This window comes from Pinus tabuliformis, chromosome 6 (genome assembly GCF_031772625.1).
Source record: "Pinus tabuliformis cultivar Carrire ecotype Pingquan chromosome 6, CPIR1, whole genome shotgun sequence".
In the NCBI taxonomy this organism is placed as follows: Eukaryota; Viridiplantae; Streptophyta; class Pinopsida; order Pinales; family Pinaceae; genus Pinus; species Pinus tabuliformis.
In genome coordinates this window covers 1,607,919,015-1,607,934,702 of record NC_142292.1, presented here as the reverse complement: position 1 = coordinate 1,607,934,702, position 15,688 = coordinate 1,607,919,015, and the positions used below count along the sequence as shown (strand labels likewise).

The window sequence follows — 15,688 nt, the reverse complement described above, 5'->3', positions numbered from 1 at the left end:
CCTTTTCTAAGGGATATTATCCCAATCATAGAGATCTGTTACTCCCTCTTTCCTTGGCCCTTTTCTTTAGCTTCCTCCATTTATCTAGTGATATGAGCTTCCATAATTTTAGCTATACCTATTTTGCCTTGTTTGAGGATCAAACTTCCCTTTTATTTCTGCACATGATTTAGTCCTTTACCCTTCAATACTTTTGTCATCCACTTGTCTTTCTCTATTTAGCATAGAGACCATAAGTTTTCGAATGAGATAACCTTCTTATCCCATGGATATTTGTTACCTTGATTATTTGTTAGTGCATTATGGTTATCTTCCTTTCTAGGTCTTGTAGATGGAAGATATCCTACATCCTTTGATACCCTTTACTTTCATGTAGATCAGATTTCATGTGACCTTCTTCATTGCATCTTTAGAGAATGAGTTTATCATCTACATCACTTTGATGTCTCCAATATTTCTATGTGAGGGGATCTTTCATAAGTATCCCTTTCCATAAATTCAGAGGAGACCTATTGATATGTTTAATGACTTCAGCTTCTTAGAGGACTATGACTATCCTCCTTCATGCAAGGAATCTTGATAACCCATCCAATTCATAGATGTCCTTGCAATCATGAAGTCATTTTAACCAAACTTGAATATAGAATGAAAAGATACTTACTTGTCATGTGAAGATGAAATCTTCACCTTGATGCTTTCTTGAATGATCTCCTTCAATGAGATTCTTGCTTGAGCTGCCTGGTACAATTGAGTTCCAAGACTTTTCTTGAGACTTCCTTGCCTTGTTTAGCACCAAGCACTACTGCTTTTATAAAATGTTGAGATTACTTGATTCCTTGTGAGGGTATGAAATCGAAATCAAGAATTTTAGAGTACTGTCATGATGCCCATCCGAGATGTGGCATTGTGTTCTCCTGCTGAAGTGATATTGTTGTAATGTATGATGTGATTGTATGTCCTTGTAACCTTGTTGTAGTGCTCCTTGCTGGAGTAGAACCTTGCTTGAGTTGACTAGCATGAGCAAAGATTTTTGAGGCCTTTGAGCATTGTTCAATACCAAGCATCGAAACTGCTTCAGACTTAAGTTATTGATATCTCTGTGGTATGACATAGATTGTAATGACACCCAATTTGGGGCTAGCACTGAAACTGTGAGAGGTACTTCTTTTGACTGTGATTCGAATTCTGAGCAATGGTATTGGGACTTCACTTTATCTGAGATTACTTGATCTTGAATTGCCTTGTTGACAGTTGTTGTATACTACTTGTTGAAGACTGATCTTTCAATTCCTTCAACTTGTGTCGATGCCCTTCTTGAATCTGAACCTTAAGTGTCTCTTTTTGCTGCCCTTTCCTTGACTTTAGCACCTTAGTTCTGATACCATGTCGAAGTATCTAAGGCACTTATAGTTAATGTGATTCTTCTTAGCTTGATAACTATTTGTGAGGAGATTTAACTTTTCTTCTTAGCATAGTCTTCACTTATTATTAGAGTGTGTCTTCTTAGTTCATCAAATAGCTACCAAAACAAAGGAGACAAGAACACACGATGTTGGCTTTCTGCCAGGGCCAAAACCTCTCCTTCTTGGAGAGGAAAACCCATTCAAAATTCTTCTTATAGAGATTCCAATTGACGAATACCAAGACCATGACCCTTGACCTATCAAGCCACTCCAAGACCAAGACACCAATCCTCTTCTTACTACTGAGATCATCATCATCATTACTGCTTCACCAAGATCATCATTGCTGCACCATGACTGCTCCTTGAGATCACCACTAAGATTATCTTTGCACCTTCATCGAGATCATAACCTTCAAGAACAAGATCATGACTGCACCTTAATATAAGTCGAGATAAAGTGTGTCACTATGAGATCCTTCCATCATCATTAGGTTGAGACTGTGATCATCCTTGTCACTGTCATCACTGCTCCTTCTCATTATGCCGAGACTGTAATAGTTGAAACCGTGATTATCTTTGTCACTGTCATCACTGCTCCTTCTCATTATGCCGAGACTGTAATAGTTGAAACCGTGATTATCTTTGTCACTGTCATCACTGCTCCTTCTCATTATGCCAAGACTATCATATCCATCCAAAAACTTATAGTCTCCTCCTTCAACTGTAACACTGCAATATAGTATTCATCCGAGATTTCTGTTCCATTACTTGTCTGAGATATCACTGAGATTATTAGCAAAATTTCAGATATATCCGAAGTAGCAGAGGTTTCTGCGAAGTTCTGAGACCCTAATGGGGTATATATAGTGGTTCTGTCTCCATAAATAAGCCGACTTGTATTGCTGAACCGATGTGTCTATTATTTGAGTCAACATGGCTGCCTTTTAATTCAATTTCCAAGCCGACATGACAGAGAGGATGGTGCTTGTCATTTGGAGGGCTACTTGACATTGTTTATGACACAAATATATTTTTCTTATGCTCAAGAAGAGCTGCTTCATACATGACTTGACTCTTTGACATATCAATAAATCCTAAGGTTCTCAATGGGAGCCACTAATAAATAAATAAACCTCTTGCTTATGAAACCCATGCAGCAAGGTATACAAAAATAATTTTGTTCTCTTTATTACATCCTTTACAAAGATCATGTCATTATGAAGACCGAACCTAGTTACATTCTACAACAGACTGCACCCTCTCTCACCCAAATTTTCATCCCACATGCTCGCAGCCAATCCTATAGAATGTTTAAAAGAAAACAAAAGAAATTCCACACCAAAACTTGCTCAATTCGTATTGCATATGTACACATATTTATAGTACAAAATTTGTCACAAAGTTCGATAACTGAGGATAAGAATTATCGTCCAACCAAGAAGAGCCCAAAGCAAAATTGGATTTCCACATCTAAATATGTGACCCTCTAAAGTTGACCTTACCTTAACATTTTCGCAGTGTGGGGCACCCAGCTAAAAATAGGCATTACATCTGTAACAAGTACTAGCAAGCAACAAGTATGACACATATGTTAGAAAGGGGATATCATATGACCACTCTTTGGCTCCTAGATGAGACAATCTGATGTACACACGTATTAATCTATTATGTAACATATGTTGCATTTATAATATAATTAAAATAAAATAAAAAAGAACAAAGCACATGACAATGATCCTATAATCTAAGGCTATAAAAGTAGCAAATACATTTGTTTCAAATCGGTTGTCCACGTTCTCTCATCATCACAAGTGTTCTAGCATATCTAGTGTGTTCTTGCACTTTCTACATATATTTCACAAACTAGCAATTAAAAATCAAGTAGAAAAAGAAATTGTGATTCTTTATTCAAGAAAAGTATTAATCCATCTTGGCGGTTCAACTTTTTTACCTATCACATAGAGGACTCTTCACATTAGGGGCCACTTTAGGATTGCATGGGACTGCACACAATTCTTGAAAAAGAGAAAGGGAAGAGTCAATGCATGTCCACAAACCCTCATTTGTACTTGTTAATCCAAACCTTAGCAAGTATATTGTGTTACCAATATTTTATTTCCAATGCCTCTGTGTAGGATTTTTGCATTACGTTTTGTTTCTACATTATTATTTCATTAAAAAGGATATATAACCATTATACCTTGTTTTGTAGCCATCACTCTAGGAATATTTTAAACATAAATAACTAATTACAGATAACGGGTGCCTTAACTAAACCTTCCAATGATCAAACAGCTACTAACATCTACTAAGCATACTGACATTCTCTTAGAGTCAAAATATATTATTTCACCCAAATAAGCTTTATGTTTCATACATTTCTATAAAAAACATCTATATACATGTTTCTATCGCCATCCTATGAAATGATATTTTGAGTATAGCATAAAACCTATATGCATGATAATGTCCTAAGCTAGTAGTTTGGAAGAAATTTTGACTTTATATAGTCTTACTTCTAACTAGGAATATCCTAAATATTCATACAAGGTTCTAGGCAAACTGATTGCTAAGTAATTCCCAAACGCAATTCATATTCCAAAATCAAAAAAGGTACAATTTATATGCATTTCAATTGTGTATTGAAAAACAAGAAGTTTACACCCTAAACTCTTATCTCATTCATATTTGATAATTCTATAAGCATATCAACTCTTACAAAATCGATGGAAACCCTCTATAACATTTCACCTGTACACATTAGTATGAGACATCATAATACATTTTATCGAGCATTAGTTAAACTAAGAAAAAATAAATTGGACTCGTACAGCAATTAAAATTTAATTTTTTGGGAAAAAGGAATACAAAATAAGAAATGCCTACCATTGCAAAATGAAGGTTATTGATCCACTTGCAGTGCGTTATCTTCGCACACTATACGTGTTTCCTGTTTTCAATTCAATTACAACCAAGTTAATAAACAGTCCCATTAGCAACACCTACAGTGCATAACTCTTATGCTATCATAAATAACCAAATGACAAAATGATGCACTGCCGTCATTAAATAGAATTCAACTTGTTTGGTTAAATGATGATACCGACCTTTACTAAGTAGAATCAACGACTCAATACTTCAACTATAAACTAAAGACATATATTTGCAAAACAGGTAGTCGTAACATGTGAAACCTTAACGCACAGAAAACTTAACCTAAGGAATCATAATATCTACACTAAGCAAGGTTCATGACACTATATGATCATCATTGCTCTAAAAGAACAATTGAGAACCATACAATAATCGCTACTTAGTGTTTGCATTGTAACTAAGCGTAGGGGATCAACTAAGGCATACAAAATTAATGGGTTGACTTCTACAATGATTGCTACCATACGAAATAACTGGATCCAAAGCCAAATAACTAGTCCAATTAACTAAAGATAACCATAAAATGTTATAGCACAAAAGAAAAGAAGAATCCCTACAAGGAAGCTGAAATTTTTCAATTGGACTATAGCACCACTTAAACACGATCAGATGCTCTGAGGATTCATGGACCCATTATGCTAGTAAATAGAGAAATGGCATGTTCAAGACACTACGTAACTCCTTTGATAGAGTTAACACGGAACTTAAGAACAAAAACAGCAGGTCCAAAGTTGCTCCCTTTATTGATGCCTACACCAAGTTATCCTTGCAAATGCTACTATAATAAGGTCACCCTTAAGGTCAAAGTTCCTCCAAATTTAATATATATAAAGGAATAGAAGAGTGACCTAATATGAACAATAATTTCTAAGAGTAACTTGACATATACAACAACACCAACTTTCAGAAGTGCATGCCATCTAAGTGCTTTTGATTACTATATCTACGAGCTCTCCTCCCTTGATGTTCATTCTACCTAAAACATGAGATTACATGTTTACTCACTTGTTCATATGAGGTTATTCCTTTAACCACGTCGACTTATTACACATCTATCACTCTAAGTTGCTTTAAGAATGTTGATTTGGGGTAGCATCAGATGTGCTCTAGCCACGAAAATTGGTGGAGAGGCTAAGGCACATGAGATCTCCAATACCTAGAAAGGGTTTGCACAGATTCTAAACAGTTTGGAAGATATTAAAATAATTAATATTTTTAATGGAGTCCCCAAGTCTAAACTTAGGGAAAATAAAATATTAATGTGAATTAATATAAAACTGTGTTAGAATGGTCCAAAAGTCATGGATCAAGCCAGATCAAAACTTAGCCGTTGATTAGGGACTTAATCTCAGCCGTTGATTTGTCAACGAGAAAAGTATAAGAGGCGGCTTGAGGGTCACTTGGAGAACATACCAAGAGATCAAGATTTCGACTTTCTGGGGCTGGGTTCACTGAGAAAGTTGAGAGAGTGATCAAAGTTGCAGCTGAGGGGTAGTGAATACAGAAGCAGAGAGGCAAAGATAGCACCGGGAGGATCAGCGCAGTAGCCGGAGAGAGGGACGCAGAAGCAGCCAAGGGTTCACGCAGAGCTAGCCAGGGCTCACGCAGAGTCAGCCAAGAGCAGTGCCTCAGAGGGCCAATGTGGGTGACGCAGAGGGCTAGAGGAATGACGCAGTGCCTCCAGAGGTTGACGCATGCCAATCCGGAGTGACGTTGGGCTAACGCTGGGCCAGAGAGAGGCTGACGTTGGCATTTTGTGGGACAGATTGGAGCCGTGGAGCTGCCGAAGTGTTTATCCAGGTTTTCAACCAGAATATCTGCTTCCGAGTAGAGAGGTACTACTGCCGATATTTTTCTCTGTTGGGCGAGCCAGATTTGGCACCCATATTATATTCTGAAACTGCTTAATAAATCAAACCCTCAAATAGTTGCACCGGTTTTCCCGCATTGGGATTTTCCAGAGACATTAGTCCAAAAACAACAGTGTCACTTATGTGCTTGTTTCTATTTCCTTCAGTTGATGATTTGTGATGTGTTGAGCATGTACTTGTATTTATTTCCAGTATTTACATGGTAAATAACTTGTTAATTAACAAAACAAGTAGGTAGGAATAAATCAGTAAAGTACATGAAGGGTTTCTAACGTGTCAGACTTAGAAATTCCAACATGGTATCAGAGCGTGGTTGCAGATCACAGGAGAATTGAGGACATCAGCCGAGCAAAGCAGTAACAGCGGAAAACAATTGTCCCGAGTGATAGAAGTTGTTCCTAACAGAGTAGCAACAAGGAAGGGGTGACGCAGTGCCTACGTCGTCAAGATTGGGCCAAGAAGAGGTTGCGCAAATGTTGAGGGAGGCAAAGACAGGCTCACGTAGAGCCACGCAGAGGCCAGGAGGGCTGACGCAGTTGGCTGAGTAAGCTGATTTGCTAGTGCTGGGATTGTGCAAAGGCTGAGGGAGGCAAAGACAGGCTCACGTAGAGCCACGCAGAGGCCAAGAGGGCTGACGCAGTTGGCTGAGTAAGCTAATTTGCTGGTGCCGGGATTGCGCAGAGCCTAGGAGCTCTAACCTTCAGTTTGTTGGGTTTAGGAGGTTGTGGATAAGTTACGGAGTGGAGCTGGTGGGGTATCGTAGTCAGAATAGTACCTAACAGGGCAAGGCTGAGGAGGGAGTTGCTACCGAGGGTTTCTAGCCAAGAAATCCAGATTAGTGGTGCAGCTGCACAAACGATCAGAGTGGGGGCATCTCGACATTGGCAAAAGGGTTTCCAGGATGGAAATTGAGGCTCAAAGAGAGTCACACCGAGAACTTCCAAGAGGGAACTAGAGGAGCAGCAAAATGGCACTACACGGAGTAAGAGACCAAGACAGACTAGACGGAGCCTCAAACTTCGTAGTCTGGAAGGCCAGAATCTTATCTGTACTAGACAGGAATCGTTTCAAGCACTTCGCCTTAAGGACGATAGCTATCCCAGTTGACCCGGCTGATAACAACAGGTACGAGGATGCAATGGTGAGGGGTAAGAGTATCATCCTTGACGGGGTAAAGGATCATATACTACCACATATTGCCAAGAAGAACACGCACAGGAGATGTGGGAGGCCCTGACCAAGTTGTATCAACATGATTCAATGAAGAGGAAGATGCTACTAGAAAATCAGTTGTGATCATACCAAATGGAGAAGGGAGAACAGATTGACCCATTCCTCAATTGATCGAAGGAGATCCGGGATCAGCTAACTTCCATAGGGGCAACGCCAGATCCAAAAATGATGGTGAGAACAGCCCTGAACGCAGTCTCAGAAGACTGAGAGGTGTTTGTCCAGAGCATACTGGGCAAGGTGACCCTTCCAGATTGGGAGGAAATGTGGGCTGCTCTTCGCCAAGAAGAGATCAGAAGGTTGAGCAAGGCGGGAAGCAGCAGCAAGGGGATCAGAATCAAGGAGGAGGAGGAGGATGCTGCCCTAGCATCTGAGGGAAAGCGGGAGAAACAGAAGAAGAAGGGCCTCTCCAAGGTCAAATGCTTCCACTGTAGGGAGTTGGGTCATTATGCGACCCAGTGTCCAAGGAAGAAGAGTAAGGGAGAGGCCTCCGAGACTAAGGCAATGCCAGCAAGGGCAGAGAAGGAAGTGGAGACAGACGATGACTGTGCCATGAGTGCACACACACCACTTGAGCGGAAGTGGGGAGACATCGAGTTGTAGTCAGGCAGACTACAGGCGATGAGGGGCAGGATCCTCGAGGTACCCAGCCTCTTGGATTATACCTTGCTACGGGAGCCCCGAAGAGGAGTAGCAGTACTGGCGATGTCAGTAGAGACGGATGCAGATGGAGCGACAGAGGGAGCTACAATGCAGGATTCCCAGGACAGCACGAGGCTAGCAGGCTGCAACAGTGCGAGAGGCACGGGAGTGTTGCACCAGTGCAGGATGGCACAGAGAGGTGTGCAATGGTGCAAGATGCAGGGAGTTGTTGCAGCAGCGCAGAGGTCAGAGAGGGAGCACTTGTCAGCGACAGAGGGAGTTTCAGCATCGAGGGTGTCTCTAGCCTGACAGAGATGTCAGAGTTGGGAGATCAGTTACTTACTTCTTAGTAACTGAGTTGCAGTGCAGTAGTTAGCAATGGTAGTGCTATGGGCAGCACGATGCAACATAATGAGAGGGGTTGTAGTGCAGATGCAGCAGTGGCAATGGCAGGGCCATAAGCAACAATACGGATGCATGGGGAGTTGTAGTACGGATGCAGCAGTGGCAGTGGCAAGGCCATGGGTAGCAATACAGGATGCAGCAGTGCAGATGATAGGCAACAGGCTTGTCATCAGCACAGGGACCGATGTCGGATGATCAAGGTCATACTCAATGAGGAGTATTACTAGAGCACAGTCCTCGCTAAGAGGGAGTGTTGATTTGGGTAGCATCGGATGTGCTCTAGCCACGAAAATTGGTGGAGAGGCTAAGGCACATGAGATCTCCAATACCCAGAAAGGGTTTGGGCAAATTCTAAACAGTTTGGGAGATATTAAAATAATTAATATTTTTAATGGAGTCCCTAAGTCTAAACTTAGGGAAAATAAAATATTAATGTGAATTAATATAAAACTGTGTTAAAATGGTCCAAAAGTCATGGATCAAGCCAGATCTAATCTTAGTCGTTGATTAGGGACTTAATCTCAGTCGTTGATTTGTCAACGAGAAAAGTATAAGAGGAGGCTTGAGGGTCACTTGGAGAACACACCAAGAGATCAAGATTTCGACTTTTCGGGGTTGGGTTTGCTCAGAAAGTTGAGAGAGTGATCAGAGCTGCAGCTGAGGGGCAGTGAATACAGAAGCAGAGAGGCAGAGATAGCACCGGGAGGATCGGCATAGCAGCCAGAGAGAGGGACGCAGAAGCAGCCAAGGGTTCACACAGAGCCAGCCAAGGTTCACGCAGAGCCAACTAGGCGTTGCACAGTGCCTCAAAGGGCCAGCGTGGGTGACGCAGAGGACTGACGCAGTGCCTCAGAGGGCCAGTGTGGGTGACACAGAGGACCAGAGCACTGACACAGTGCCTCCAGAGGCTGACGCATGCCAAGCTAGAGTGACGATGGGCTAACGCTGGGCCAGAGAGAGGCTGACGCTGGGGTTTCGTGGGGCAGATTAGAGTTGTTGAGCTGCCGGAGTATTTATCCGGGGTTTCAGCCAGAATATTTGCTTCCGAGTAGAGAGGTACTACTGACGAGATTTTTCTCTGTTGCTTGAGCCGGATTTGGCACCCAAATTGTATTTTGAAACTGCTTAATAAATCAAACCCTCAGATCGCTGCATCGGTTTTCCCGCATTGGGTTTTTCTGGGGACATTAGTCCAAAAACAACGGTGTCACTTGTGTGCTTGTTTCAATTTCCTTCAGTTGATGATTTGTAATGTGTTGAGCATGTACTTGTATTTATTTCCAGTATTTACATGGTAAATAACTTGTTAATTAACAGAACAAGTAGGTAGGAATAAATCAGTAAAGTACATGAAGGGTTTCTAATGTGTGAGACTTAGAAATTCCAACAAAGAATTTGAGTTTACTTAACAATTGCAGCGCACCAACCAAATATCCCATGGCCAACATGGTTATGTGGCCTCAAGTATTAACGAATCCATATGATGTCTTTGATCTCCAAGGATATAGATAATGATGACAAAGCTAATGAATGAATATGAACTATTGAAGAATATAAGAAAAATTGATCAAGGGTTCCCCCACATTAGGGTTTGTCCCTGGCTCGTGCGACATCTTGTGTCCTCTTGAGGTGAAGACAAAGCCCAAGCAAGAGTGAAAGATCAATCACCGAAGACAGTTGAACAAGGTCAAAGGTTCAATGGGTTCCTCATCCCTCTTCTCGGCTGAAGACAAGCTCCGTGAAAAGTCTGACTATCACGGATGGAAGATGTCTCCTGATCTAACATTGGAAGAACAAGAAGTGTTGGACTATGTGAAGGGTAAAATCCCTGAGCCTCCATCAAATGAGCGTCTGGTGGTCTACATCTCCGATCTAAACACCTCCAAGGAAATCTACAACAGATTGGTATGCATGTTCAAGTCTAGTGATGCAAATCAAATTTTGTTCCTCAAAAATCAGTTGAAGGATATTAAGAAGGGCAAAGTCGAGGATATTCAATCCTACTTCTTAAAGATCATTGAGATCAAGAATGATTTTCTATATTGGAGAAGTCATTTATGACAGGGAACTTACTATTACTACCCTTGGAGGGCTCCCACCGGAGTGGTATATATTTAGAACCACTATTCTCAACAATGATCGAAGGAATGACCAATACAATGGCAAAGGAAAAAGGAATGCAGGACATCAAGGGAAATGTTCGACCCTCCAAGAAAGCCAGGAACTCCAGGTACGAAGAATCAAATGTTGTTTCTGATAAGCAAAAGGAGTATTATCTTATATCGGCCCTCTCTACTACCTCTCCTCCAGACACTTTAGGAAATTGGCTTATTGATAGTGGTGCTTCAAGGCACTTCACTAGATACAAGGAACCTCTCTCTAATTTGATAGAGAAGGAGACAAACTTGGAGATTATTCTTGGAGACGATGCCACCTATCCTGTAAAGGGTGCAAGGAATGTTACTCTTCAATTGGATCAGGGTAACTCGATTCATTTACAAGAAGTTCTTTATGTACCTGATCTCAAGAAGAACCTGGTGTCCATTTCGGCAATGGAAGACAAAGGTTACAAGGTGGCATTCATCAATGGAAAGGTATGTGCTTGGAAAAGGAATTTTAAAGATGCTTTCTCTTGGGTTCGGGGTTGGCACTTTGAATCAAGTTGCAGGAAGTCCATTAGGGACCATGTCGTGTGACTCATCTAGTCAATGGCACCGAAGGTCCACCCATCTTCATTGTAAGGCCCTACCCGATGTGAGACAGATGGTGACAGGGATGCCTGAGTTCAAAGAAGAGCATGAAGGTATATGTCTGGGATGTACCGAGGGAAAACTTACAAGTAATAGCAAGACCACAGATGTGGAACAACCCGAGGGGCTTGAGGTTCATGATCAAGAATCTCATATAAGTAGGATGAAGAAAGCTCTCTATAGTTTGAAGCAAGCACCTCGGACTTGGTATGAGAGGATCGATAGCTATCTGATGAAGTTGGGATTCACTAGGAGTGAAGTCGATCCGAACCTTTACTTTAAGGTTGAAGGTGATAGATCTCTCATACTAGTACTTTATATGGATGACCTCTTTCTGATAGGTGCAGACCCTCTCATTTACAAACGTAAGAGGGAGTTGGATTCCGAATTTGGAATGGTGGATTGCAAGCCTGTGACTACCCCAATGGAGCTTAACTTTAAGAAGTTATGCGGTAGTGCTGTTGGACCTGAATTGGGAAATGCCTCTGAGTTTCGTCAGCTTATAGTAGCATTGATGTTCTTGGTGAACTCTCGTCCAAATAGATGTTTTGCAGTTAGCATGTTGAGCCAACATACTCAAATTGGATTGGTGCCAAGAATCTTTTGAGACATCTTCGAGGCACAATCACTCATGGACTGAGATACATTGTCAGAGTTGTGAAGCTGCATGGTTATTCTGATATTGATTGGGCAGGCAGTATGGTGGATCGCAAAACCACTTCTGAGTGTTGGTTCTCTTTGGGTTCTGCTTCGATATCCTAGATGAGCAAGAAGCAGAAGTCGGTTACTTTGAGTACCACTGAGGCCGGATTCATATCTGCGAGTATAGCCTCGTGTGAAGCTGACTGGTTGGAGAAGCCCTTCAATGAGCTGTTTGGACACGTGCTGGATACAACCGTGATCCTCTGCGACAACCAGAGTGGGATTCGATTGTTGGAGAATCTTGTATTTCTTGATCACTCCAAGAACATAGACATCAGGTACTACTTTATCCGGGATTTGGTACAACGAGGAGCAATAAGGCTCCATCACATTGGGAGTGATGTGCAGGTCGTCGACATTCTGACAAGCCCTTGGGAAAGGTCAAATTCTTGACTTTCCAAGAACAACTAGGAGTCATGGAGAGACCCTCTCTTGAGGGTCCTGTATGAGATAGACTTTGAGCTTTGGGAGCTTCGGGTGGGCTTGGGGTACTTCCTAGAGCGATGAGAAAACATAGGGTGAGTGGTTCAGCCTTCCCCTAGTGGTTTGCTATGTAGGCAGGATGAGTGGTTCATCCTTCTCCTACTGAGACACAATCATAGGGTGAGTGGTCCAGCCTTCCCCTAGTGATTTGTTGTGTACAGGGTGAGTGGTTCAGCCTTCCCTTGGGATACCCCATGGCGACATGTAGGCAGGATGAGTGGTTCATCCTTCTCCTGCTGAGACATCCTACCCATGCAGTCTGGGACTCATGGGAAGTACCTCTCATTTGGCCAATGAGTAGGGAAATGAGGATAGGGACCATAGTACTACTGATGGACGCATCGTGTACTACCGTACTCCCTATGCTAGGATGATATTGATCTGGGATCAATTGGAACTGACTTCGGGTCAGTAAGAGTGGTATGAGACACTCTCTTTATTTGGAACTGATTTCGGATCAGTAAGAGTGGTATGAGACACTCTCTTTATTTGGAATTGATTTCGGATCAGTAAGAGTGGTATGAGACACTCTTTATTTGGAACTGATTTCGGATCAGTAAGAGTGGTATGAGGCACTCTCTTTATTTGGAACTGATTTCGAATCAGTAAGAGTGGTATGAGACACTCTCCTTTTGGGACTGACTTCGAGTCAGTGGAGAATGGTATGATACATTCTCGATCTCTTCTTCTTCTTCATAGTTCAGCAGAGCGGAGCAAAGCAGTGCAAAACAGTGCATTGATGGCAAAGATAGTACAGATTGGCAGATGGATTAACAGATGGAGTTCTCCCTAGTTGAGAGGGAGTGTTGAAATTGGAAACTAGGGCCAAACTCCATGTGGGTCATTTTATTTATGGCTGCTGATATTTTTCTTGGATTCCTCTCTCCGAGAGGTGTAGGATTGATCTAAAGATCATCCGATTCTAACATGTATATATGGAGATATGAATTTATTCATATTATTGACAATTTGTCAAGGTCGGCCAGCAAGCAAATTACCCCAACTTATCCTCAACGTTGCATTATAAATAGAGGTGACCTCAAGTCATTTGTTACATTACATCTCTCATGATCTCTCTACACTCGTTTGGGTTTGGTGGCAAGAGAGGTCAAGTGGGAGACCTAGCTGCAGTTGAAGAAGGTGCCCTAGGCGCTGTCTTAAAGGAGATCAAGCCACGGTCATGGAGGAGACTTATACGCAGTCCAAGGGAAGGATCTAGCCGCAGTCATCTAAGGACCTAGCCACTGTCATAATGAAGCCTAGCTGCAGTCATGAAGCCCTAGACACAGTATGAAGGAGCACCAATACGCAGTATGAAGAAGCCCTTAATCTACAGTACAAAGGTGGCCCTAATCCGCTGACTAAAGAAGGCCTTAACTGTAGTTAAGAAGGCCTAATACGCAGTCAAGGGAGACATTTAATCCGCAGCCAAGGAGAGATCCTAACGCAGCTAATTGAAGCATGTTGACAGCGTGAGGAAGACTAGATGGACAACGTGGAAATCTGTGTTTTGTAGGTGACAGTGTGGCAAATAAGGCAGCCTTAAGGCTTGAATTAAAGGGTTGTTAGCAAGGCTGGAAGCACAGTCATAAGGAGAGTCATTGCATTGGAGAAATTTGCCTTCAAGTCAGCATAGGGAAGAATAGGTCATGTGTTTGGGTGTTGCTAAGAGTAGACAACTAGGCTGAGATCTTCAAGAAGAAAATGTTGCCATTTGAATATCATTTGGGCAAGCAGAAAGCTACAGCTAGTTGTTGTGCTAGGCCACAGGCCATAGCACACAGCTAGAGGTTGAGTTAAGGGCTGTCAAGGGTGGACAACACCTTTAGAAGGCAGTGTAGCATGAGAGAAGGATCTTCAAGGTATACTACAGTCCTAAAAGGACTTGTCTCCTGACTGTGTGGTGGAACTACTGCTACAGGACTTGCCATAACCTATAATGCAACAAACCTCAGTGCTAACATGTTGCAGCAAGGGCTACTAGATTGATGAACTCAAAGGATATGCTACAACACTCTTAATGATTGATTGAAGACTGTCATGAGAATTCAGGGTTGCATCTTTGAACTGTCATCATTAGCAGAATGATGAACTTTCTATTACTGTCATAAAATCTCAGATTTGTATAAATGTACTCTTTCTATCTGCTGAACTATTGAAGAATATAAGAAGAATTGGTCAAGGGTTTCCCCACATTGGGGTTTTGCCCTGGCTGGTGCTACATCTTGTGTCCTCTTGTCTTGGCTTGTCTTCTACTATTTATGTTTATATTCTATCTGTATTTTACTATCATGCTGATGTGATTGCTAATATGGATATTGATAATTTGATATAGAGCTAACAAGAAAATTGAAGTAAATTGCTCTAAGCATAGAACATACCAAAATTTAGAAGCAAATGAAGAAAGAGATCAAGCATGTGAAGAACACCATGATCACAAAGAATCACTATCTGACAAAAATCCATTGAAGACATCCCCAGCAAAAGCACCATTTAATGTTAAAGCAATATCAAGATGAAGTCATGAAGGGCTATTAGATCAAAGCATGGGAACAAGCAAGTATCCATGTGAGGAATAGTCCGAAGCATAGACAAGATGACAAGGAATAACAAGATGACAAGAGAACCTGATATATGACAAGAAGGCCACTTTCCACGAAGGAAGCAATGACATGACTAACTAGGAAGGAAAGTGATCGATGGATGGTGCCCTACCAAGAAGAAGTTCAAACAAAGACTTCGTGACATCAAAGGAAGGAAATCAAGCAGCTGAAGGATGCACATAGAAGAAGTCGTTGACGAATGGACAAGTCCCTAGCTAAGAGGTAGTTATAACAAGTTCCCAATTACAAAGGAACTTGGACAAGTACCTTATCAGAGGATACTTGGACATGTCTTCCTCAATTAAGAGGAAGTGAAAGACACAACATTCTTGTCTTCACTTGGAAAGAAAGAATGGGAGGATTGAGTAATCATCTAGCATCCAACACTCTTTGAGGATGTGTAGGGCATCCAAGACAAGAGTATGCAAGAGGACCGATATTCTTTGAGGGTTGGGAACCCAAGATAAAAATAGTCCTACAAGGTCATACTCAGTGAATTCCCGAGTGGGTATGTACCTTGAGAGACAATGACTAAGGTGTCTATAAGTCATTGGTCTCGCCAACATTGTGCTCTGATCTATTGAGAGATAGCGTTGTCAGTCCAGGCCTTGTTGTGGAAACAATGTTGGTTACTATGATGCTATAACAAATGGATTGCCATTC

The 15,688-nt window shown here is 41.7% G+C and overlaps 1 protein-coding gene across 1 annotated transcript in view; it reads right to left on the bottom strand.

Annotated features, from left to right (window-relative positions):
- The window catches only part of LOC149265032 (vacuolar protein sorting-associated protein 52 A-like), a 296,453-nt gene that overhangs the window by 266,950 nt on the left and 13,815 nt on the right, over positions 1 to 15,688 (bottom strand). Inside the window, exon 2 of the mRNA XM_089429097.1 lies at positions 4,292 to 4,355. Coding sequence (XP_089285223.1) covers positions 4,292 to 4,294 — 3 coding nt within the window. The 5' untranslated portion in view covers positions 4,295 to 4,355. The remainder of the gene's footprint in view (positions 1 to 4,291; positions 4,356 to 15,688) is intronic.